The 25,009-nt window shown below is 42.8% G+C and overlaps 1 protein-coding gene across 1 annotated transcript; it reads right to left on the bottom strand.

The window, feature by feature from the left end:
* Window positions 1-2,323: 2,323 nt before the first annotated feature.
* On the bottom strand, window positions 2,324-24,534 carry TTPA (alpha tocopherol transfer protein). The gene is made up of 5 exons (XM_045005881.1): window positions 24,196-24,534; window positions 12,540-12,693; window positions 10,818-11,011; window positions 7,290-7,400; window positions 2,324-5,405 (listed from the first exon to the last, which is right to left on the bottom strand). Exons 1-5 carry the CDS (start codon window positions 24,397-24,399, stop codon window positions 5,229-5,231), a joined length of 840 nt encoding a protein of 279 aa, XP_044861816.1. The 5' UTR covers window positions 24,400-24,534; the 3' UTR covers window positions 2,324-5,228.
* Window positions 24,535-25,009: the final 475 nt, after the last annotated feature.

Below are 25,009 nucleotides of genomic sequence, written 5' to 3'. Positions count from 1 at the left end.
GCCCAGAAGTACCAGGTTGATGAACTACCATGCCCATAGGTGCTGGGGCTCAGCCCTGGCATAAATTAAGCACTGATTACTGGCTCTTAAATTCTCGTGATAGCATCAGCTATGATTGAGCTAGGACGCCGCCCGTTTTTTTCATTAGTGATGGATATGGAGCCAAAAATGAATTTGAGTGGTAGTAAATGTCGCAAAGTCAATAGCAAATACAAAGTTTTTAACTCAAACTGGAGAGAGGATTTTCTTATTATGTCACCCCCATTTAAATGCAAAACCTTAGTGAAATGAAATACTTGGTTAAGACGTGTGGTCTGAGTAACCATGATCACAAAAGAAGTAAAGAAGCAGGATATAAAAAACCAGAGAATTGTAATCAACTTGAAACAGAATGTAAGCTGAATCTCTGTCCTCCAAACTGGGTAAAGTATTAGCCCATTCTATACAGTGCGGATCTATCTTATAAACACCAGTTGAGCAGAGTTATTTGATGTTCCATTACTTATCTGTTCCTTAAGAATTGTACACAAGCTCCTCTAAGGCCTGGTCTACACTAAGAACGGGGGTCGAACTAGGGTACGCAAATTCAGCTACGTGAATAGCGTAGCTGAATTTGAAGTACCCTAGTTCGAAGTACTCACCCGTCCAGACGCCGCAGAACCGAACTCCGCGGCTCCAAGGTCGACTCCGCCACCGCCGTTTGCAGTGGTGGGGTACCGGAGTCCAACGGAGCGCTTCCGGAGTTCGAACTATCGCGTCTATATTAGACGCGATAGTTCGAACTCTGAAAAGTCGAACTCTCCGCGTCGAACTGGCATGTAAGTGTAGACTAGCCCTAAATTTGGAGTATGGAGCTAAATTGGAGTAAATATGGAGCTAAATGTGGAGTATGGAGTTCATCCAAGATATGGATCCCCACTACACCTGCTGCTATGAGCTTCTTGGCATGAAGCTTCAGTAGAAGGAGACAGGCAGGAGTTTAAAGGCAGAACTGTAGGCGCCTCCTCTTGCTGTGCCAAAGCCAACCGGAACGACACCTGTTCTGGATACTCTGTGGACAGTTTGGCATTGGTATCTGAAAATCTGGGAGGTTTTCGCACAGGGCTGCAGAGTCAAACTACAGTAGCTCTTCTATGCTTGCTAGCTGTGGGTTTAGGTAAGACTGTCCAACCCAATGGATAAGGTGCTTTAGGAATGAAGTGATCTGAAAGAGTACAGCTGGAATTTCCCACATGGGAAGGGGAGAGGTGTACATGACTGAAGGTCCTAAAATTATATTAGACAATCTTCCCATGAGAGAAGGGCATAATCTATATGCCTGCAGAAATTAATGTACCTTGCCACTAAGTGGAGTTAGGGAGCTGATGTGCTTGTGTCAGTGGAGTGGTCAGGTAGAGAGCAGTCCCTTGCAGAGGACACTTTTGAAAATCCCACCCTAGAGCTCCAATGAAGGCAGACTCCTGGTCTGAGAAACAGTCAGGTGAGAAGTTCAGAAACAATATTAAGTAGTTTGCAGATGGAGTCAACAGGGCCTGGTCTGCCACAGGTTATGGTGAGTGAAGAAGGGACTTTGAGTGTCTGTCTGTCAGAGCACCTTGTTTTAAATACAAAACAATGAAAGGCAAACCTTATTTCTAAGGGACCTGAATGACTTCACTTGGGGTGCAGAAGTTATCTCTTTTTTCTTGATGCCGTTTGAAGGGGCAGTTGAATGGACCATAACAGAAAAGTCAGCTTTATTCCTCAGTTAATATATTACAGTAGTTGGAGGGGACTTTTCAGTTTTCCATATGCATTTTGCTAGAACCTGTATTGACAACCTACCTTTGTTGTTAACATTGCAAGCACTAGCTAGAAAGAGAAGCTACTTGGGAAAGGAATGTTTACGCTATTCCATAATAATTACTGCCAGCTTCCCAGAGTTTACCTGCTTCCTTAATGCTCCAGGAAAGGCTCTACATTTCAAACAGAGCAACAAATTAATTTCCTTTTTTACTGTTAGCAGCAAGACTTTGTATTGAACATTACTGGAAAAGTGTGACTTCTCCTCTGGAAATGTGGTATTGCAAAATACGGACAGTCTTTATAATGCAAACACTGTCAGACGAAGTATGTACACAAGAGAAGCCTCAAAAAGAGGATTCAGAAATTTGGTCACCCATTCTGGCATACTCAGCCAGAATCTTTAGCCAGGTTCTTTCAATATTAACCTGATCCTGAATAAATAATAAGTAATGTTTAGCATAGTATGTTAATCTTTAATTGTAAATTTTTCTTAATAAAAAGTTAAGACAGACAGACAAATGAGACTGCATGATCCACCTAGAATGTTATATTAAGTTTAATTCTTTTTTAATACAAAGGTATTATAACATGTACAAAATTATAAAAACAGTTTACATTACAGTGTGCTGACAGTCAGTAGCAAATTATGTGTGCATCAGCATTTTATAGAAAGCTGGTATTTTAAAGAGGCACTCCTGCTTCAATCACAGTGGAAGAAGATATGTGTACTTGGCAATTCAAAGTTCCTCCTCTTCCTTCTGTGGGTGTAAAATAATAGCCCTTCCACCCATCTTACAAAACTCACTGGTGAGGTAAGACCCAAATCAAATTACTCCTAAGTACAGTTCACTCTGTTGTGATACAATAGGTGTAACCATTAAAAACCAAATAAGAGTCCCATGGGAAAAGTAAATCACACCTGCACCACAGTAGAGGTGTCAATACCTGTAATGCATTCGCAATACCATTTAACATGAGTTGGGGGTGGGATTTTTTTAACTGAATGGTTACAATTTTAGTTCAGCCTCTAGTGTTAAACCAAACCAAAGCCCAGCACCTCTTAAAGCCAAATTTTACTTTCATTTACAGGCATGTGACCCAAATGAAGTATGCAGGGCTGAATATTTAGCATTGAGAATAGATTTTGTTTCTGCCAGGTAAAATAGCTACAATACCAAGTTTTGTTTTCATAGGAAATCGCTACATTTTCAGTTAATTCAAACAATTTCTTGATGGAATTTCTTTCCAAAGATCTAAAATTAAAACAATATTCTAAAGAGCATCAGCTTCCAATTCTCATTAGAAAAACATTTTTTCCCAGTAGTTTAGAATTTGAGTTGTGTAGCTTAGTGTAGCTGTGCACTGTACAAGTTGCCAGGTATGGTAATTATTCTATTTGCCTATAAACAAGAAGAAATATCTTTCAAAAGTTCCTTTCTCTGAGGATATCATCATATCAGGCAGCAAGCTGAATCTGTGACAAGAAAGTATAATGAAAAATTCTTTTGATCACAATTTGAAGGTTAAGATGTTTTAAAACTTATCGACTATAGATTAAAGGTGTTAAGGAGAACAAGAAAAATTGTGCACTGGGGTGAGGAAACAAAGATTCTTATTTCCATGTTGGCTTTGTAGTTTTAAAATGATTCTGTTCATTGGCATTGACAACACTACAACTACCTTTTAAGAGCACTCTTGCTGCTGCTGAAGCGGCCTGAGCAGTACCATTGATTATCTAATCTTACAGAAGACTTTACTGATATATTAATATGGTACTCTTAGTTTCGCCTTTCCTCTTCATTTTAAATAGCAAGTTTATATAATTATCAAATCTACTGATGATTCCAGGAGAAGCAAAATAAACATTTGAGTCCACTTTACAAAAGACATTGTTCTTATAAATGCTTTAACATTAGGGTCCATAAAGAATCATTAAGAGCTGTTTAATACAATGTTTAATGTCAAACAATTCCTGCCTTGCCAAAAACCATAAGAAATACGAGCTAGGAAGTTAATCTGCTAAAAAACAAACAAAATCAAAGTACATTCATTGTTTAAATCCTTTCAGTTTAAATAATCTATGTTAGTGCTCTATAACACAGGTAAGAACAATATATCATTTTGTTAGAAGATACAACATGTATCTAGTTGTGTCCCTTTAGGAACTCCTTTTAGTAAAGACACCGGGAAAGTTTTCAATTGCCTGTAATGACTAAAGAGGTATCAGGGTCAAAATCGAATACTTGTAAGTAAAAATATTTCTGCCAGTGCCTAGCAAAATGCCCAGGCATAGGAGATGTTAAATACATTTAGCACCTCTTGGAATAAAAAGGAAGGTGCTTAGCATCTCACAGCAGCAGTATTCAGTGAGAATACGGAAACCACATGACAAGTTTATTTCTATGGTCAAGTCATGAAGCAAGACCTTCTTTCTTCCCCTCAAACAAAGAGCCCAGCCCTGGGCATTGCTAAGCATCCTTTACTTCTACAGGACTTCAGTATGAGTTAAGGGTGCTTGGCACCTCACAGGAGCTGCCTTGTAACTTATCTAAACAGAACATCTGTTGCCAGGGGAAGGAAAATCATTTTTCAAAGTTAAGTTAATCCATTTACCCCTCTCCTCTTTGTGATTCACATTATCTTTTAATAGTTTCCAAGTTGAATGTCCCTTTACATACAATGTTAGCAGCTTACAATCTTAAATGCCCACATGGATATTTGCTGCTCATAGCAGCATCTGGCACAGCAATGTTCCACCACTGCTGAGCAGTTTTCATCCAAAGTGCAAGCTCAGCTTCGCGAATTGATTGGAAATCCATTTCCCTGAGAATCAATCCAAAGACCAGCCCCATTCCCTGCTAACATTAGGCCTAAGAAAATCACTACTTTGTACAAACGTGCTTCCAAGCCAAACGACTGTAACTCCAAATAAGATTTGCCCTGCAACTCTTGAAATTATTTGGCTCTTTATGTCAGTTCATCAACTTGAGCAACTACAATGCAAGAGTTGAGCATATAGTTTGTATTGAGTCCTCACAGATTGGAGCTCCATGAGAACATATCTAGTGGAGTATTGTTCTCTGCAGTATCCTACATGCATTACTATCCAGCCTTTGGGCACATATATAATCTGTTACAAACAGTATTGCATATTATCCCTCTAAATATCAAACTCGTGAATCTCTCCTTTAGTTCCAAGATGCAACTACTACCTGATCGCCTCTTCAAGCAAATATAAAAATGCAGCAAATGGGGCATTTCTTCCCTCAACAATGATCTACCAGAAGTTTTACACTGGTCCCTTTAAAGTAATGTCAAAACTAAATGAAAAATTTCTGATTGAAGTTCATTCTGCTTGCAGTTATAATACCAGGAATTAACTGCAGCTCTCTGTTTTAATGAATTGCCTCAATACCGAGCTGTTACTTTTTAATATGGTTGCTTCACTGGAAAACCAGAGAAATACTCTGAAGGTAATCTGCAGATGCCATTATGAAGTCAGTCCACTCTTGGGAAAGGTCTTCAATGGAGACATCCTCTCCACCATATTCCTGTGGGAGAATGCCAGCTGGGAAGTGCTGCGTCAGACTCTGTATGTAATTACTCCCATGCATATACACCTGAAACGAGAAAAGCTGTTTCAAAATGGCTTTCCAGTTTTCATAATACACACATACACATTTACTTCCATCTGAATCCCAGAGCGGTTTGTGAAGACATTGGAAAGGCAAGAACCTCAGGTGTGGGACCTGAATCACAAGCTAGATTTCACTAACATACTGTATCTTCATTACTTTTAATGCACATTCACAATGTGCAAATAAGCTTCACTATACTCTCCTAAAGCTCCCAAACTCACTGCTATTTGCTGCTTAGTTCAGGATGAAATGCAACGTGTGTTTCATGCTGCTGCAAATGTAGAAACCAAGGCATAGTTTACATGACTTAACTATTTCAGTTAGGGGTGTGCATTGTATACCCCATCTATGCTGCGCTTAGACCAGCCCTAAGGGTCTGATCATGCAAGGTACTGTGCCCTCTCACTTCCCATTCAATATGTTTAAGGGCTGTTATAAAAAGGACAGTGAATTGTTCTCCATGTCCACTGAAGGTAGGACAAAAAGTAATGGGCTTAATCTGCAGCAAGGGAGATTTAGGTTAGATGTTAGGGAAAACTTTAGCTACAAGGGTAGTTGCCCTCTGCAATAGGCTTCCAAGGGAGGTTGAGGAATCCCCATTATCTGAGGTTTTTAATAACAGGTTTGGCAAACACCTGTCCGAGATTGTCTAGGTTTACTTAGTCCTGTGTCAACACAGAGGGCTGGACTTGATGACATTTCTAAAAGGGGTACATATCTGAATCATCTCAAAGGCTTTTTCTGTGGTTAGAAACATCAGATGCAGAGCCTGTACTTCTAAGAATATCAGAAGAACAGCTTTGTTGTTGTTTCTCCAGTACCTTATTACAGCTGTTTTGAAGTCTCATGCACTATTTCCCGCCAAATGCTTGTTTAATTTCCAGTCTCTAGTTCTTAACATTCAAACAGGCTTTTCTGCAAATATGTATGACACAAAGATTTACTGTATCAAAGCACAATAAAATGAACATGTGATTAAGTGCCTTTGTGCTCAGGGCTTCTTGAGCAAGATCTGAGGGAGAAAGAGTGAAAAAGTAATGCCTCCTCTTGAAGCTAATGGGAAGCCAGTCCAGCTAGTCACTTCCCACAATCCCTGGCCTGGCCCTAACTATTGACCCCTAGCTGCTTTTGTTCCACCTCATCAGCTTTGAAGTTTTCTCTATTCTCTCATTCACTCTTTTCTTCCCTTCTTCAGCCTAGTCCAGCCATTAATCAGAGTCACTCCTACCTACTTTGCCTGGAATCATTGCCACACAGCTGCTTGCCATGCAAGAGCAATCCTGCTGGAATTCTTGATGTGCCGCTACATCCAGATAACAGGGATTTTAAGTTAAACAAACAACCAACCAACCAACTATGAATTCACTTAAAGTCACTCAAAAACTATTTTAAAAAAACAACTTTGCATCAGTTGAAATTTGAACCTTTGGCCTGACCCATAAGTCTGTGTTCAGGTTACAGCTTAGGCTCTTTGGAGCAAGACCAGTGTCTTCCATTATGTTGAAGAGGAGCCGTATCAGTTCCCACTGAGTAATAATTATCATTTGAAGCAAAGTCAGGAGACCTGGGTTTTATGCTCAGCTCTATGCAGACTTGGTGTCTGACACTGGGCAACTGATTTAACCTCTTGGTACTCCAGTTTTCCTTATCTGTAAAAATGGTGGTAAGACCAGCCTCACCAGTGTGTTGTAATTCTTAAATCATTAATATCTGTACAGTGCTTAAAGAGTCCCCTAGTGAAAGTTCTATAGAAATGGAAAATATAAAACTGATTTATCCTACTCAATGCTCAGGCACTGCAGGACCAAGATCCAAATGGAAGTTGTTATTATAGAAGAAAAGAAATATGTATTTATGTTCACTCACCCGTTCCTTTATTTTGTCAGTGAGAAAGGGCTTAATTAGAGCAAAGACCGGGTGGAAGAATAAAGGCTCATTAATCAAGTGGATGCCACGAACTTTTAGTGGAAAGGAATCCTGCAAACATAAAAAAAAGAAATCATCACTGGCATGATTGTATTCTTGTGGGGAAGTCTGTGAGAAGTGTTTTGAACACAGGTTAAGGCAGTCCTCTTGCCCTGGCTTTCTGGACAGTGAAGACATTCCTGCACTTTGGAGTATTTACTGTTTACATTTCATTGACACTAAACATCAGAAAATATATCTACATATGTTTCTCTCTTTGTATTAAGAGGAGTCATTTCATTACAAAGGAATGCATAACTATGGGTACAGGCTGAACACAAAACCTATGCACAGAGGTAATGCCCAGAAAGCATTTGTTTTAGGATTAGATTCTGTCTTGCCACAGGCCTCTAGTTCTGTGCAACAGGGATTGAGCTACAAAGTTACACAACAGCCAGTCAGGCAGGACTTTCAATTGGCAATTCAAGTGGTAGATTCTCAAAGAGGGTACTGAAAGCTAATCTGTTGGCGGTGAGGGGAAGATCAGCCAAAAACAGACTTGAGCTTGCAAAAGAGCTTATTTTTAAAATAGTCCAAACTTATGCCCTAAGTACAGTTTTTTATATTTTGAACAAACGCTTTTCTATAAAAAATATTGTAAAAAAAAAAAAGAGAAAAATAAATATGTCATTACGTACAGAAAACTAAATGCATAAGGTTTGTAATTTAGGGCCAAAACCTGGAGTCAGTGGGAATTTTGCCTGAGTTGGGAATATAGGGTCAGCCTTATGATGAAACTTTTTTTGACTCTTGGGGAACGGAAAAAAAAATTACAACTGCTATAGATTATCAAATGTTACTTGGATTGAAAATTCATTAGACAAGTGCCATAGCTTCAGAGGCTAAAAGGAAAAATGTCCCGCACTCAGAAACACAACTGTATGCACTAGAGGGAGAAGAGTCTCCATTCATGCCCCATTTCATTGCTACAGCTCTGCTGACTAGACTTCTTCCAGATGTGAACTGGAGATACTGATCATAAATGTTTTTTCTATTAATATCACACTAGCCTTTCTTTTCTTATCATGTTGGGTAGGGCCAGATTGATGGGCTCTTATCTGAATTAAAAAATAGCTTGCTAAATGTAACTGTTTTTAGGAACTTTTTAAAACAGTGGGATAAAACCTTTAAGCATCAGATTCTAATCTTGCAAAATGTATGCAATGAGCGCTGCTATGTAATCTCACCAAAATAAATAAATAAATAAATCTGCTTTTGCCCATATCTGTGGTAAGATTTTTCAAGATCCACAGTTATGGGCACTGCACAGTTCAGATTAGGCTGTAGTCCATAACAATTAAATGCTCTTCAGAACTCTTTGCTCTTGGGGCTCGATCCTGCCAGGTGCTGAGCACTCTGACCTGATCCAACAAAGCATTTAAACACATGCTCAACTTTAAGCATTGGAGTAATCAACAGAGAACTACACTCTTGCTTAAAGTTAAGCGCAAGCATAGGTGCTTTTCTGGATCAGGTCAGAGTTCTCAGTATTTGGCATGATTAAACCCATAATTACTGTTGTTGTGAGCTGGGATAAACCTTGTATGAGTTGGTTAAATCCTCCTACATGCTGATGTGTGAACACATCGTTCACTTGAAGTGTTTCTTACAGCTATTTTAAACCAAGCCTAACAGAATCTGCCCAGAAACTAGCACCACAGGTATTGTAACCAGGTGGGTGGATGGGTGGGTGAGATAATACACATAAAATGAAAACAGATAAGAACAGAGAGAGAGCCTGACACAAAAGACTAAGGCTACGTCTACACTACGGACCTTAAAGTGGCACAGCTGTACTGCGTAGTCCCATGCAGTCAGTCGCTCTAAGCTGGCAGGACAGAGCTCTCCTACTGGCATAATTAAACCACCTCTAATGAGTAGCAGTAGCTATGTCAGCAGGAGAGCACCTCCCAAAGACATAGCACTGTCCACATTGGTATTTTTGTCGGTCAGGGGTGGATTTCTTTTCCACCTGACTGACAAAAGTTTTACTGACTAAGAAAACCAAGCAGTAGCCTGGGAGCAGTGTTTATCCTGGGAAAAGCTAGAGAGAGCTTTTGGGTCTGCTAGCTAATAAGGCTTGGGACTGGAAGCTAAGAAATCACTTGTCTTTTTCTTAGTTCTTTCTGTGTCGAGAGAGGCAGGACTTTGTACATTCCTGGTAAATAAACAAGTTTGCAACAAATACCAGACTATCAATTTTTGCTTCCAACTGGAACATCCCCAGCATGCTGAAACTGGTCTAACTGCTTGGGTCAAAAAGAGGCAACGCTTTTATTTTGATGCTATTTTCACCTTTCTACATTGCAATTAACCTCTCTCTGCATCCTCATATTTGTTCATGCAGTGCAAGATCATATTTTTACAAGCGATATAACAGTAAAGTTTAAAAAAAAAATAGGAGCTGAAAAGTTAGGCTCCTAAATCTAAACGTTCCTAAATATGGATTTAGGAAATTAACTTTTTAAAAGCCAAGGTGTTGCTTTAAAATGTCACAGTGACAAAAAGGGACCTGAATTGCCTGAACTGCCAAGCAAGAGCAGAAGAAACCTCTGTCTGAAAAATGTCAACCCAACTTAGAAAATGATGAGAGGAATAGATAGAGAATTGCAATAAATAAGTTTATAAATTTTAAGCAGCACTACTCACAATTTATAGTTTTGATTTATTTTCTCTGCTGCCTTATTTGCAGTACTTTTAAATGTTTGAAAAACAAAGGGTAAATCCAAAAGCAGATACCTCAGATCCAAAGAATTTCTTGCGTGGGGGTACTAAATCCAAATCCCTAAATTTAAACCAGGCACCCTCTTTCCCCACCCCCAAAACAAGTTCTAAAGTTACCAGGGACCTGTTTACTGGTTCGGATGTAGCTGAAATATCTCACAAGAACAGCCATTCTAGTGCGATTTTGCCCAAGATGGCAGAATCACCATAAGAGTAACCAACCATGTGAGAATTCCCCTATTTAATATGGCAGATACTCTGTGATGCTTGGTTTTATGAAATTCTCAGATAGAAATAAGCTGAGATTGCTGCACCAAAAGATCAATGACCTAACTCTTATTCCACCTCAAACCCAAACCCTTGCTAGTCCGAAGCCAGACATTATCTAGTTGGCTCTATGGAATATTAGTTATTGGCTTTATTATTATTGAGTTCTTATGGGAGTTTACTGACTTTTTAAATATGTAACTAGAATCTGGAGGATATTCACTGCTTGATTATAACAAAGTGAAGGCAAATCAAATAAATGTAGGTTTAAATTGCTTAAGTGTGTCTCACTTCTAATAGCTCTAAATAGCACTGTTTTGTTCTTTCAAGCTGTGTTACAATGGCAAGGCCCTACACAAAGGGAAAGGGTGCCATAATTTAGAGTAGAAACATTTTGGCTATTACAATAAAGAAACTAAAATTAAGCATCAAACCTACTGTGAGCACGGCAGCAATCCTCTTGGCCACTGTTGGACTGATTTGAAATGCATGAGCAAATCGCCACCCTTGAAGATCAAAAATAGCCTTGACTCCATTCCGTTGTGTCTCTCTCTCTTTTACAATAAGCTCTGATGTGATAAGACTTACACGAAACACATCATATGCTGTAAACATCTTTGGGTCCCATTGTCCTGAAGAACAAATAGACTGTAGTGCATTACCACACAGATACTCTCTAAACATATACTCCCACTGGCTACTGTTTCAAATGCACTCCTCAAATACAAAATAAGTAAACAGCAATATGAAGTCATCTCCTTTTCCTCCTTCAAGCTCTCTCCTGTTCTGTAATAAGTCATTTTGTCAGTGCAGAAGCTACTTACTCTACAGCCCTCTGGCTCCTCTTCTACCCTGCATGATCATTCCACTCTCTGCAATTCATTTCTACTACCAGTAGGGAACCTGCCGAGAAGTTTTCAGAAAAGAATCTTGCAATGTTTGCTTCAAGAATCCTCTAGGTTTGGCAGTGACAGTAGTAATTAAATTGGAAAGTCACTGGCCGAAGCTCCACAGTACAATAGGATTTACCTCAACCAATATGTGTTAAAATGAGAAATTGCCTTGTCTACACTAATATTTGAACATATTTTAGCTAACACATTAAAATACACTTTTTTTCCTAGTGAAGATAAGGTTTGTGTTACTTGTCTCTAGCACCTAGCACAGTTCGGAGCTGATCTTTGTCAGGGTTTTCTAGGAACCACTGTAATAGAAATAAATAATAATGTTGGGGTGCTAAATACAATAATTAACTTGGCAGACAGCTATTACACACACACACAATTTTATCCAGCTATGTTAAATGTGATAGATATTCACAGGTAAATAGTGAAAAATTAAAGAGGTTTAAGGCTATCACTAGAGTTTTCACTTAATCAAGTGCTTCAGGAGTTCAGTCTCCCATCTGAGTACCTCTCTGCAATATACATTAATCTGGACAGCCCTCAAAAAATCCTGTTTGTTTCCTCTGTATAGCTCTCAAAGGGTATGTGAGGGTTCTTAATCTGTATGTTATTTTAAGGGTGCACAAAGTGGTCAACAAGGATTTGCGGTTGGAGGACATTAACTTGCACCTCCTGGCTTAGCTATGTCACTGAATAACTTTAGAGCACCTTCTGAAAGTACAATTTGGGAACCCACCCACCAGATCACATGGCCTCAGACAGTTCCTCATACAGAGCATTCAGGTAACTTGGGTGTGGCCAAACAGTTTTGAAAATCCTTTGGGTGTCTCTCAGTTGGACTCTTAAATAGGCATCCAAATACCCACATGCATGTACCCCACATTAACGCTGAAACTTAACATGTCTCTAGCCCTTGCCACAGAAGTTGGCACTTAATTCAGACGAACATTGTTTTCACATCCAGCCGGTATGAATAAGCACTGGTCTACACACAAATATTGTACCAATCTAACCTGGAATAGTTAAAAGAAATATACCGCCCCCCTTCTGGTGTGGGCACATTATATAGTATGAAGGTGGTGCTTTACTAGCACACCTATATCCGCAGGGGAGGGAAATAAAATATACCAGCTTAAGGGATTGCACTGTTTAATTATTTTGAAAGAAAAATCATACCCCTACCCAAGAGAGTTATATCAATACACAAAACAATGTGTAGGCAAGGCCTAGGCCATAGAGAAGAGTTGTTACTTACCAATTCTATAAATAAGAACTTTGCTGCCACCTGGGTCCCTTGATCTCAGGACTCCATGGTAACCAGCATGCAGGAGATTGAGAATAGAGGAAGGCTGTAAATTTGCACTTAATTCTGGGCATTCAGCTCTCCACTTGTGATAGTTCTTCAATAACTGGGGACAAAAGAAGCATTTTTGTCAGATGAATATCAGTAGAAATGGGAAGCAAAATCCAGTCAAAAGACAAAAAAAAGGCGTCTTGGACAGATGGGTCCAAGTCACAGAATTAACATGTTAGAACTTTCATCATTCCAATGCTTCCTGCGAGACTGGATCACACCATAGAGCAGAATTCTTTCTGACAGTGGCTGGCCAGGACCAGATGTTTCAGAGGAAGAAGCAACAAAATCTAAAATAGTTGCCTACCTGCCCGTTAGATGAAATATCAGGCAATCAACATCCCCCCCCTTTTTTTTTGGAAGGGGGGAGATAGGGACCTCTGCCAATGTAACTTGAACAGAAGCTTCCATTGAGTGATCCACAATGCTGCCTAGGTCGCTCTCTGCCCTGAGTTATTACAGTAAATTTAGACCCCAATCAATTTGTTAATGGAATGTAATCACCATTCAGTGCCAGGTGGTAGATAGAAAATACTGGCAATAAGATATTTTACTATACAAAATAAATAGAAATGGGCTTCTAAACTGAATCCTCCTTAGTATTATTTAACTTGATGCTGTGTCAGGCTAATACAGGGGCATGTTGAACTAAGGAAAGACTTACACAGCTCGTAAGAGGAATTCCCAAACAAAAGGTATGAAGCCATCTTATTGGACACAAACTTATTGATAATTCTACTGGACTGATCATTGTACCGTCATAAGAGATGTCACCACTGGCACATCCACAGCACATTTTCAAAGACATAAGGGTCATTTCCTGTACACCTGCAAGATGATTCCTGGCTCTGGTACATTTCCATTCTATATGCAATACAATGCTCATCTGAAAGTAATTTTCCATTATTTCTCTATGTGAAGATTTACAGAAGTCTGCTTCAGGTTTGGTACTTAACTCAGTTCCCCACTTATGCTTGTTTACAACATGTCTACTAACTCATTCCTTTCTTGTTGTGTCAGTTACAATTTCACTACTTGTTGTTCAAGCAACAGAACCAATTCCATTTTATCTAACAAGCACATATCTTATTTGTCACACTTCCTAGCACATATGGAGTTAAAAGTACCCTATGCAGCAACAAAAAAAAATATAGGATCTGAAAATGGGCGACACCCTAAATACATTACCATTCCTTTTAGGGCACGTCTTACACAAATTCAATATGCTCAAAGCCATGTGTAACTTTTAGTTGCCCTTGACATAACCACGAGAAATGATGGAAGCTCAATGCCTACATGGCAACAAAGAGCATCAAATAACGATGCAATGGAGCTCTCTCTCTCTCTTTCTGATTGCCTGTAAGTCACATGCATTTTGAGAGTGGAAATAATGGAGGTCTGACATTGCCAAAACAATAGAGATCATGTCTGTTGTGAGGAACGTAAATACTGTTGTTCAGATGGAGGCAAAACAGATTTGGGCAGCATTATACACTGGAACTGTTGAAGGATGCAAAAGAGCTATGTGGAGAAGTGATATGCTGTAGTTCTGAAGAAGAGTTCTTAGCTAAAAAGTGCTGCCTTTTGAGGTTAGATCCTGCTGGAGAAAATGGAATTATCCATAATTTCATGATTTCCTTTAGAGAATTAAACTGATGGTGCAGTAGTTCCGATTTCCAAATTTGATCAGATATTTTCCCTTAGAATAAAATAATTCATTATAATAAAATTCACCTGCTTGAAAATCTGAACTTTACTTGCCATTAAGAGAATAGCTCTGCTGTACAGAGGAGCCTGTGGTTTTACCGAATACCACCACTTCCCTCACTTTATTTCTGATACTGTGAAAAGATGAGCAGGAAAAGAAGACCGGCTTCTGGAGAGCAGAAGAAAAGCTTCCTTTGAATAAGACAACCAGTATCTGCTTGTGGTTACTCTAGGAGTTGAGAGTTCTACCTCTGGCTGTGTCATAAATTGATTGGGGATCTTAACCAAGTAACTTAAACTTTTGGTTACGATTTTCAAAAAAAATAAACCCCCAGAACTTAGGCTCCTTTGAAAATCTCAGTTTAGAAGCCTAAGTCAGGGGCCTACTTTCGCAAATAAATGAAGAAAAACAATAGCCAGCCTTAAATCCGAATGGTAGCAAGGATAGGGCCTTACATAATTATTACTATTTTTTAATTTTGTTATTAGTGCTCTCAGACCAGCGAGACAAATCTAATCATCAGAACATTTTCAAAGACAAAATTTTTTTCCGTAGCAAGGTAACATTGTGACTGAAGCTACTAGATCGCTCTAGCTACCCCATTTTTCAAGAGCCCAAGTAACATAGCTAGGAATAAATAGTTACCAATTCTAATAACTAATAAAATAGAACAAAGTATCAGCTTTCCAACTTCACACTTCCATGCAAGGCTCCTTCTGTTCTAACCAGTTTTTCCAGGGTCTTGAATTGCAGACTAATGAAAGAGTCAAAGTGAAATCTAATCCTCTTCTTCTGTTATCACGTGACAAGCTAAGGATAGATATTTACTGTGACTACTGACCTCTTACCCATTCCTCTACTTTCAAGTTGCTCTTGGCTTTTTAAACAAACAGTGTATTTTTGCAGCATATTTTCCCTACTCTCCTTGCATAAAGTTGTAGGCTATTTGAAGGGTGTCTTAAATAAATTGTCTAGAAGGAAGCTGGTTGAAAAGACCCAACATGTGTCAGCTTTCTACTTGTAAAACAGATAGGAAGAGATGGAGAGATATACTGAGATTTCCAGTCATTTACATCTCCACTCTTAACATACCCTATAATGATTTATTTAATAGTGGCTTAAGACTTCAACCAGGCTAGAGCCCCATCTTTCTTGAACACTGTATACAAGGTGGTAAATTATCATTCCTTAACCAAACAATTCACAATCAACCCAGTGTTACCTGTTAAGAGTTTTAATTAAGTATATAAATTAGCTCTTAGTCTAGGCTAATAATATTTAGAAAGTTTTCTGAGGGGTGTTTTTTAATGTTCTTGGTATGCAAGAATAGAAGGTATTGGTAATTGATAGAGTAATGTGATTAGAAGTTCACTGTGCTGGTAAACAGCAGTCCAGAACTTGATATTATTTTACTTCATGTTTGCCCCCTTACAAACAACACTGACTGGCACAAAGTGTTCAGGATTGCATAACCAGACAGCATGAACTGGCAACACTATGTATGTTTTCTGTTGTCCCTCATACATAGAAGCTGAATCAGCAGCAAAACATTTACTTTGAAAAAAACAAAATACGTCACAAAAATCTAGTTTTCATTTCTGCCCTTTTCCTCCATTAGGAGTTGTGCACACATTTTCAATAATTAAGTATTCTATTGAAAGAAAACCACTGTACATAGCTAGTGCATTCTGCTTGTGAGAGAATCAAACTTGGAAAAGCAAGGTGCTGCTGGTTAGGGTTGCCAACTTTTTAATTGCACAAGACTGAACACACTTGCCCCACAGCCCTATCCCCACTTGCTCCATTCCCCCTTCCTCCATCGCTCACTCTCCCCCACTCTCACTCACTTTCACCAGGCTGGGGCAGGAGGTTGGGGTGGGGGCGAGGGCTCTGGGCTGGGGGTGCGGGCTCTAGGTGGGGCCAGAAATGAGGGGTTCAGTGTGCAGGAGAGGGCTCCAGGCTAGGGCACGGGGTTGTGCTGTGGGTGAGGACTCCAGCTGGGGGTGCAGGAGGGGGCTCCAAGCTAGGGCCAAGAGGTTTGGAGTGTGGGAGAGGGTGCAGGCTCTGGCTGGGGGTATGGACTCTGGTACAGGGCCGGGGATGAGGGGTTTGGGGTAAGGAAGGGGCTCTGGACTAGGACAGTGGGTTGAAGTGCAGGGGAGGGGGTGCAGCCTCTGGTTAAGGGGTGGGCTCTGGGTGGGGCCAGGGATGAGGGGTTTGGGGTGGAGGACAGGGCTGGGGCAGGCAGTTGAGGTGTTGTGGGGTCTGGGCTCTGGGAGGGAGTTTGGGTGCAGGAGGGGACTCTGGGCTGGATCAGGGGGTTGGGGTGCAGGAGATGGTTCGGGGTCCCTGCAGCCCCTAGACACATGGGCGGCCAGGGAAGAGCCACATGATGCCCTTGCACCCGAAGGTGCCACCCCCACAGCTCCCATTGGTCGCGATTCCCACGCGTCCATGCGTCTAGGGCTGCAGGGACCTGGCGGTCGCTTCTGGGATCCGCGCGGAGCTAGGGCAGGTAGGGAGCCTGCCTTAGCCCCAGGCCCCCCTGTACCCGCCGACTGGATTTTTAAAGGCCTGGTTGGCAGTGCCAACCAGAGCTGGCAGAGTCCCTTTTCGATTGGGCATTCCAGTGGAAAACCGGATGCCTGGCAACCCTACTGCTGGTAGGAACCAAGATGTTGGCAAAAACAATTCTGTCCATCACCTAGTCAATCCCCCTACCAGTGCATAACTGTTCCCGCCAGTGCATACTTTTAGCCACAGCAGCCGTGATTTAAAATCAGCAGTATTTGTACCTGCAATGCTAATGGCACACAAGCGAGGTCAAATGACACCTGGCTGGAACATTTGCCTATAAATCACTAAAGATAGTGAAAAAAAAAAAAGATTAATTATACCATCTCGAGATACAGCCTGCCATGAGATGGCATCAGATGCAATTTTCATCTATTTCCACCAAAGGTAACAACTCATAGCTAAAAATTACCAAGCACTCAGTTCTACTACCTTTACTCCCACTGACTATCATCTTATTCTGTAAGCAGTCCTATTGATTTTAATGAGACTACTTGTGGAGAATGAACTACTAAAACTGAAGTGTAAGCTTAGCTTTAAAGGACTTTCTGGGTTATCTCCAGCAGGCATTTAAGGCTCAATCCTGCAAACGTTGCTCAAGCAAATTAATCCTTGTTCTACTGAGTAGTTCCACTGAAGTTGCATAGGATTGCTTGCATGTTTAAAGATTACTCATGTGAATAAGTCCTTCAAAATCAGACTTCTTGTTGAACAAGCTCTGAAGAACAGCTCTCTGTTATCTTTAAAATAAATCTCAAGTTTAACATGGTATAAATTGGCTCAGGGTCTCATGTACATGGATTACTTGCTGATAGTTTTGAAGGGAATATATCTGTTCTGCTAAGGGAAGGTGTACTGAGTCTATACATTGGCTATAAAGAGCTGTAGGTGTCAATGTGGGCATAAGAGGGCTAAGCAACCTGAAAATACCAGGTTCCCATCTGGTTTGTAGGAAAAACAGATGGGATGATCATGATAGATGTAATGGCTTCTAATCATTCAGGATTGTGGAACAGTTACTATATGGGGAAAAACAATTCAATACATAGTGATATTGGTTTATTAATTGAATAAGCTACTGTATGTCTGTTTGGCAACTGATGGATGTAAATTAACTTGGTAAGTGGAATAAGTTTAATCAGAAACATAATCCAAAGTCTGTGGAACCAATCATTTCATCATGAGTGTCTTCATGAGGTCTGCCCGGGATACAGTCCAGGATTTCTGAATGTCAAAGAGTGAGGAAGTTATTGATTAATCACAGAGAGTGTGAATTCAGTGTCTGACCTAGAATTGATTTACAGAAAATAATGCATTTATAAATGAAAAATGACCGAATTCAACTTTTCCTGATCAATAATTATGAAAGCATATTGCCAAAGGCACCAATCAGAACTAGGCCTCCATTATGGTAGAAACTATGCAAACACATGCTGTAAGAAGAAACAGATCCTCAATTAGGCTAAAGGTTATGAGGGAATTCGTCCTCTACCCTGGATGGGTTTTTTGGGTCCCACATGCAACTGAAGTGGCTGAACGCCTGTCTTCTCCTGGCTCGTGGACCACAAGCGGAGCTAGGTGCCTCCCTGCAGCCCAGACTAAGGCACCTATCATGAGGAAGGGGCGGGACTTAGCACACATCACTCTGGTTGGTGTCTTCCATTGGCTAGTTTAGGCAGCTCCACGCTTAACATGCTGGCTTTGTGGATTGCAGTCTAAGGCACCTATGTTTGCCCAGGCACTGTACAGAGTAGAGGTGGGCAAACTTTGGCCTGCAGGCCACATATGGTCTGCGGGACTGTCCTGCCTGGCCCTTGAGCTCCCAGCCGGGGAGGCTAGCCCCCGGCCCATCCCCTGCAGCCTCAGCTCACCGTGCCGCCAGCACTCTGGAGAAGGGGGCTGTGAGCTCCTGCCGGGGCAGCACGGCTGCAAGAACCGCTGGGGTGTAGTGTATTAAATTGCTCACTGTAGGAATGTGCTACTTATGGAGCACCAGAACTGTGGAGCACCTTATTTGTGTATTCAAGTCATATTGCATATTCAGTGCCCTGACTGTGCTTAATCTTTTCTGTGTCAAAGGACTTCTCTCTTCAGCCCAAGGAAGACAAATCTCTGCCAATATTCCATTTAGACTGATTTAACGCTTTCCTACTCATGCATGTTTACCCTTACAATCCTTTACTGAAAGCAATTCAGTTACCTTCTCTTCTATTTTTGGAGTCGGTGTTTAAATGGTCAGGGCATAAACTTCCACCAGCATTTCAAGATTAAGGTTTTGGGAGTCAGCTGGGTTGCTTAACTGAATTTGTTTCAGTGTTTTGTAATAGTAAAATTAAAATGTAAGTGTATGCTGTGTGTGTTTGTTCTTGCCTGCTCTATGGTTTGGAAATGGTTGGTCTTATGGAAATGGAAGAAAAGAAGATACAGATAGCAAAAAATAATATACTGTGAAGAATGGCAGGCAAGCAGAGTGTAGATAGAGTGTGTATGATGCTGTATGGAATATCTGGGACAATTTATGATATTGTTGAAACCGATATAAAATTTCCAAGAATGTGACCAGATATGCCATGTGAGGTATCTACGAAAATGTTACAATTTGCCAAGTATGATAATTTTGTTATATGTTTGTATCATCTTTGTATTACGAATTATAGATATGTAGGGTATATCTTGTGCTGTGTTTCTGGATGACACCCCTAAATAGATTGACATCAGCACTGCCTCGCCTGCTTGATGATCCATTAAGGGACATCAAATGAACAATGAACCCATTCAGGAGCAGCGGGTAGGGGAGGCTGGGGGAGGCAGTGCCTCCCCAAACAGCCAGGCATAGCCCCGCCCACACTTCACCCCCAGGGCCCCACTTCAGTGGTGCCACCCTGGGCTCCAGGGGGCTGGGGCCACACTGCTCTCCCTCCCAGCACTGGGAAGGCTGCAACGGTACCACTGCATGCTCTCCCTCCTGGTGCTCCAGGACTGGAGTGGGGGGGGAGGCTGCGGGCACTAGCCAGCCTGGGGCGGTGACCAGTGGCTGTGGTGGGGGGCTCTCAGTTCTGGGGTGCGAGGAAGGGGCGGGGCCTCAGGTGGAAGGGGCGGGGCTGGGGGCTAGCCTCCCCCAGCCAGTGGTTCACACGCCACCTACGAACCCATTGAAAGGAACCAGGAAGAATACCTTCTGAGTCAGCAGCAAAGCATGTGGACTGAAAACTTTAAAGCTTCCATGCCAAGTGCTGGGCAGCTTGTGTTTGGAACAAAGGAAATACAGGCTGCATGGCAAAAGACTATAAAAGGCAGCTGCATCTTGTGTCTTCAGTCCTGCTTCTTGTCGTCAATCCTGCTTCTTACCTCTGGAGTAACTTCTCTACACTAGCGCGGGGGGGGGGAGGGGTTCGAATTAAGATACGCATCTTCAGCTACACTATTCAATGTAGCTGAAGTCGAAGTATCTTAGTTCGACTTACCTAGCCGTCCTCACGGTGGCGGGTCGACCACTGCAGCTCCCCCGTCAACTCCTGCTGAGGTGGAGTATGGGCATCGATTCGGGGATCGATTTATCGTGTCTAGATGAGACGCGATAAATCGATCCCCGATACATCAAACACTACCCGCCGATCCAGCGGGTAGTATAGATGTACCCTGAAGCTTTGAACAAAGGAATGAAAGACCCATCCAAGCTGTGGATGTGTTCCAGAGAGACTTTCAAGCCAGCAAACTCACCATTACAGCTAAGAACCTGATGTATGGACTTTGAAGTTTTTTAACATATCTGATTGCTTTGACTATTTAAAACTCTCTTCTCGGTCTGTCTTTTTTATTTATAATAAATCTTTAGTTTTAGATGCTAAAGGATGGCTAGCAGCATGGTATTTTGAGTAAGATAGAAACTCATATTGACCTGGTAACATGGCTGGCCCTTTGGGGTCAGAAGAACATTTTGTATATGTGAGCAGAGTTTTAAAATAACCTCACCTTACTGCACCTAGGTGCTGAATGGGAGCCAGAGAACTGAAATGCAATAAAGAGGGCTGTGTGATTTCTTTTTCTGCTTCTTGATAACCGGTGTGGGGGATCAGAAGCACAGTTTGTGACTGGTTGAAGAGTTTAACTTTAGTGTTAACCATCAGTTTTGGGAGTGTCTGCTCTCCCTTTTGCAGCCTGACCTGACCTTGGCATTTCCAGTGAGGGCTACACCAGGCACCCTGTATCACAGTGTGTATGGAAGAAATTAAGGGGAAGATAAACTTGGAGTGATAGATAGGCTGGACAGCACACACTTGAGGTGGGCTGGATATGGGATAAGAATGGGAGAAGAGTGACCATCAAGGAAAGCACAGGAGGAAGAGGATAGCAAGACAGGACATGAAAGACTGAGGATATGATGGAAAGACTCCATCAAGAGAAATCTGAAGAGAAAAAGAACTGGAACTACAAGACATGTGATGAGCCCATGCTATGGACGACAAGGAGTGTAGAAGAATCATGTGCACCTCTGATCCAAAGTAAATGGAAAAGGAGTTGAGAGCGAAAGAAAAGGAAGTTTAGTAATAACTCTGCAGGACCACATATGAAATACTTGGTGTCAGGCTTAATGGGATACACCTCTGGATTTTTTAACATCTCTAATCCTCGATATGGGTTTTTCCACCAAAAATTAAATGCTTCAATCCTGGGTTTTCTCTAATTAAAAAAATAGCAGCAGCCCAGCACTCCTGAGCAACCCTACAATAGCCAGTGAGCACAGAGTATGGAAGAATAATTGGTATAAAATTTTTGTTCCAAGTTTCCAATGAGTTATTATAAACAGTTATTTTAAAAATACACTACCTTGCCAATGTTTAGCTGATCATCCTTCCTTTAGTAATATTTCCATAATGTGTTAGGCCCAAATTTTCAGACATGCCCAGTGTGACAGAGTGGGATATGCCTGAATTGAATTTATGACTCCCGTGTGTATGTTGACTATCATTTTTGCATTGTGTTGGGAAAACAGCCTAACCTTAACAAGCCATTATGCTGCATTCCTGGCACCACCTAAATGAACGGCTATGGCTAGGTCTACGGTATAGACTTATATCAGTATAACTACATCACTTGGGAGTGTGAAAAATCCACACCACTGAGCGAGACAGTTATACTGACCTAACACCCGGTGCAGACAGCTCTATGTCAATGGGAGGACTTCCCCTGTCGACATAGCTACTGCTTCTCACCAAGGTGAATTAACTAGGCGTGTCTACACTGCAGTGTTTTAAGTGTAGACCTGCCCTATGACTGAGAAGCCATCATAGAGCAATCTAGGGCCATCAAGTTTGGATTGTCTCCCGACTGCTGTCTCAGCACTATGGAACAATGGAACAATGAAACTCACTACACAGAAGTCTATCTGGGGGAAGGAGCTGGAGTTACTCAGCCTAGGACATGGACAAAGTAGATAGAGACGGTTTTTAAGAAGGACTGCTTCACCAACACATGCAAGAACTGCTGGCTAGAGACAGAGAGAAAGCAGGAGGGACTCTGCCTAGCCTGAAATGCTGACAAGACCTCAGAATCACATGAGGAGTGAAATCAGGCTTGGGGGAGGAGGAACTTTTGTGTAACTCTCTACTGCTTCTTATGAGTAAAAGGGACTGTGGTTAAGAAATTCCTTTGCTAAGTCTGTGTTCCTTGTCTTCCTGCCATGTGGTTCCCAAAGGGGTTAAACTAGATGCCAGAGTGTCCATAGCCATGGGGGAATTCTGTGGAGCATGTTATGACCCAGGGGCCCCTTGATGTGGCAGAGGGCACAGGGGGTGCATAGGATTTTACAGAGATCCCCATAGTCAGTTCATTTCTGTGTCCTGTTAAATAAACGCCTACTTGATTTCACTATAAACATATCTAAATGTGGTGAGTTAAGTGGAGCAGTGATCTGAGTGGAACTGGTAAGCTGGGTTATACTGTTTCGGAAGCAGCAAGTCCATGAATACTGAGAGTGTCCAGGAGATCAGGGGCTGGACACTCGAGGGCAGTGGTCACCAACCAGTAGATCCCAATTGACTGATCAATCATGGAGCCTCTGACAGTGGATTTCCAGTCTCAGTGACTGAGACTGGAGATCCACTGTCAGAAGCTCCATGATCGACTAGTCGATCACGATAGGTTTGCCAACCTTCCAGGAGCCAAACCGGGAGATCGGCCACTAACAGTCCAGCAGCGCAGTGTGGTTCAGGCAGGTTCCCTTCCTGCTCTGGCCCTGTGCCACTCCCAGAAGCGGTTGGCATGTCCGGCAATGGCTCCTGGGGGGGGAGGGGCAGGGAATCTCCACACGCTGCCTTCGCCTGCAGGCACCACCCCCACAGCTCCTTGGCCAGGAATGGGGAACTGTGGCCAATGGGAGCTGGTGTCTGCAGGTGAGAGCAGCACAGAGAGCCACCTGCCCCCCCACAAACGCCCCCATGAGCCACTGCTGGACATGCTGGCCACTTCTGGGAGCAGTGCGGGGCCAGAGCAGGCGCAGGCCTGGCCGCCGCTTCCCGCAGCTCCCATTGGCCAGGAATGGTGAACTGCAGCCACTGGGAACTGCGGGCGGCCGTGCAAATGTAAACAAATGGCCTGTTGGCTGGCCAGCGGCTTGCCCTGATGGGCTGCATGTGGCCCGTGGGCTGCCCACCACTGCTCCAAAGGTTCAAAACCCAGAAGACAAATAGAAAATAAAGGTTTTAGCAGGCTTGTCTCCTGACTTTTGAGCATGCAGAGTTGGCCATACTGTTTCTCTAATATATTAATAAGTGAAAAATTGTAACCTAAGGCAATATTACAGCTGGGAAATATAAATAGAAGGTTTGCTGGGCAATACTAACTCACCCACATCTATTTCAATTAAAATGCAACACATATGCAATGCAGGTAAGTTAATGTTGCTCTGAGAAACTTTAAAGGGTCCCAATTTCTCCTGTAAAACGCAGGTGTGTGGTTTCATGAGCTGTCTCACCCTTTCCCCACTAGGGATTAGCGTCCCTATGATCATCATTGTGCATTACTTTATAGGCTGCCTACACAAGCTATTAGGCACTTGGCAGCCAGACCAACACCTAAGACCAGAAGGGCTCACGCTGCAGACAAGTAGGCATTGCCGGGTGGCCCCGGCGTCTGGCACGGCTCTTCCCCACGCACCTGGGAGCGATCGCACACAGCAGCCGGGGCATGCAGCTTCCGGCTCCCTGCAGGTGACAGAGGGAAAGGGCCGCTGCAGCCCCAGGGAGGCCAGCTGGCCCGGGCGCAGCCCGTCCTTACCTTCCAAGCCAGGGCCAGGTCGAAGTCTCGGGCTCGCAGGAACCTGAGCAGGAAGGAGTCGGTGAGAGCGAGCGGCCAGTGCTGGCTGCGGTCAGCCTCGGCTCGGCGCCGCAGCTCCGCCACGGCGGCTCCCACCAGCGGGGACTGGTCGGGCAGCTCGTTAAGGTTCCCCGGCGGCGGGGCGGGCGGCCTCTCCTGAGACATGCGGGCTGCAGCGCTGGGGACCCGCAGCGCGGGCTGCTGCGCGATGCAACGGAGGCGAGCGGCGGCCAAATGCCTCCCGCACCGCGTGGGGGGGACACGGCCACGGCGCTTCCCATCTCACAACCGGCAAAGCGAGTCAGGGACGCGGGAGCGCCCGCCCCGCCCCCGGGAGCCCAGCCGGCGCGGGCTTAACCCCTGCAGGGCCTGCTGACGCCGGGAGAGGGATCCTCATGGTGGCGGGGGCTAGTACCTGGACGCCAGTGGCGCATTAGTCACTGGGCCAAGGGGCCCGTGCCCAGGGCCCCCCGCCGACTGGGTGTGTTGCATGAACTACATTATTTTGAAAATGGCTAGATGTGAGATGCTGTCATAGGCCAAATGTTCAGTGAAGTGATCTAGTGAAGCACGTTATGGGACGAAGACCGAAAAGAACACGTGACGTACCGCTGGGTGGATGGAGATATCGAGTATGTCTATACTGCAACTGGGAGTGAGCTTCCCTGCCCAGGTCCATGTCTTGTGCTGGTGGGGCTTGCGGTAGCTGGCTAAAAAAAGGCCGTGTAGACATTGCGATTTAGGCTGGAGCTCAAGCTGTCAAATCCATCCCCAC

Source organism: Mauremys mutica, chromosome 2 (assembly GCF_020497125.1).
Source record: "Mauremys mutica isolate MM-2020 ecotype Southern chromosome 2, ASM2049712v1, whole genome shotgun sequence".
In the NCBI taxonomy this organism is placed as follows: domain Eukaryota; kingdom Metazoa; phylum Chordata; order Testudines; family Geoemydidae; genus Mauremys; species Mauremys mutica.
Note: the sequence above shows the minus strand (reverse complement) of the source record. Positions and strands in the feature narration are given on the sequence as shown.

Excerpts from the sequence above, each read along its gene's own strand:
- TTPA (XM_045005881.1), bottom strand. The coding sequence starts at position 24,399 with ATGTCTCAGGAGAGGCCGCCCGCCCCGCCGCCGGGGAACCTTAACGAG. Across the intron at positions 12,694-24,195 it reads ACCTGGCCCTGGCTTGGAAG|TTATTGAAGAACTATCACAA; the intron begins GTAAGGACGGGC and ends TTTTGTCCCCAG. Across the intron at positions 5,406-7,289 it reads CTGACAAAATAAAGGAACGG|GTGTATATGCATGGGAGTAA; the intron begins GTGAGTGAACAT and ends TTCTCGTTTCAG.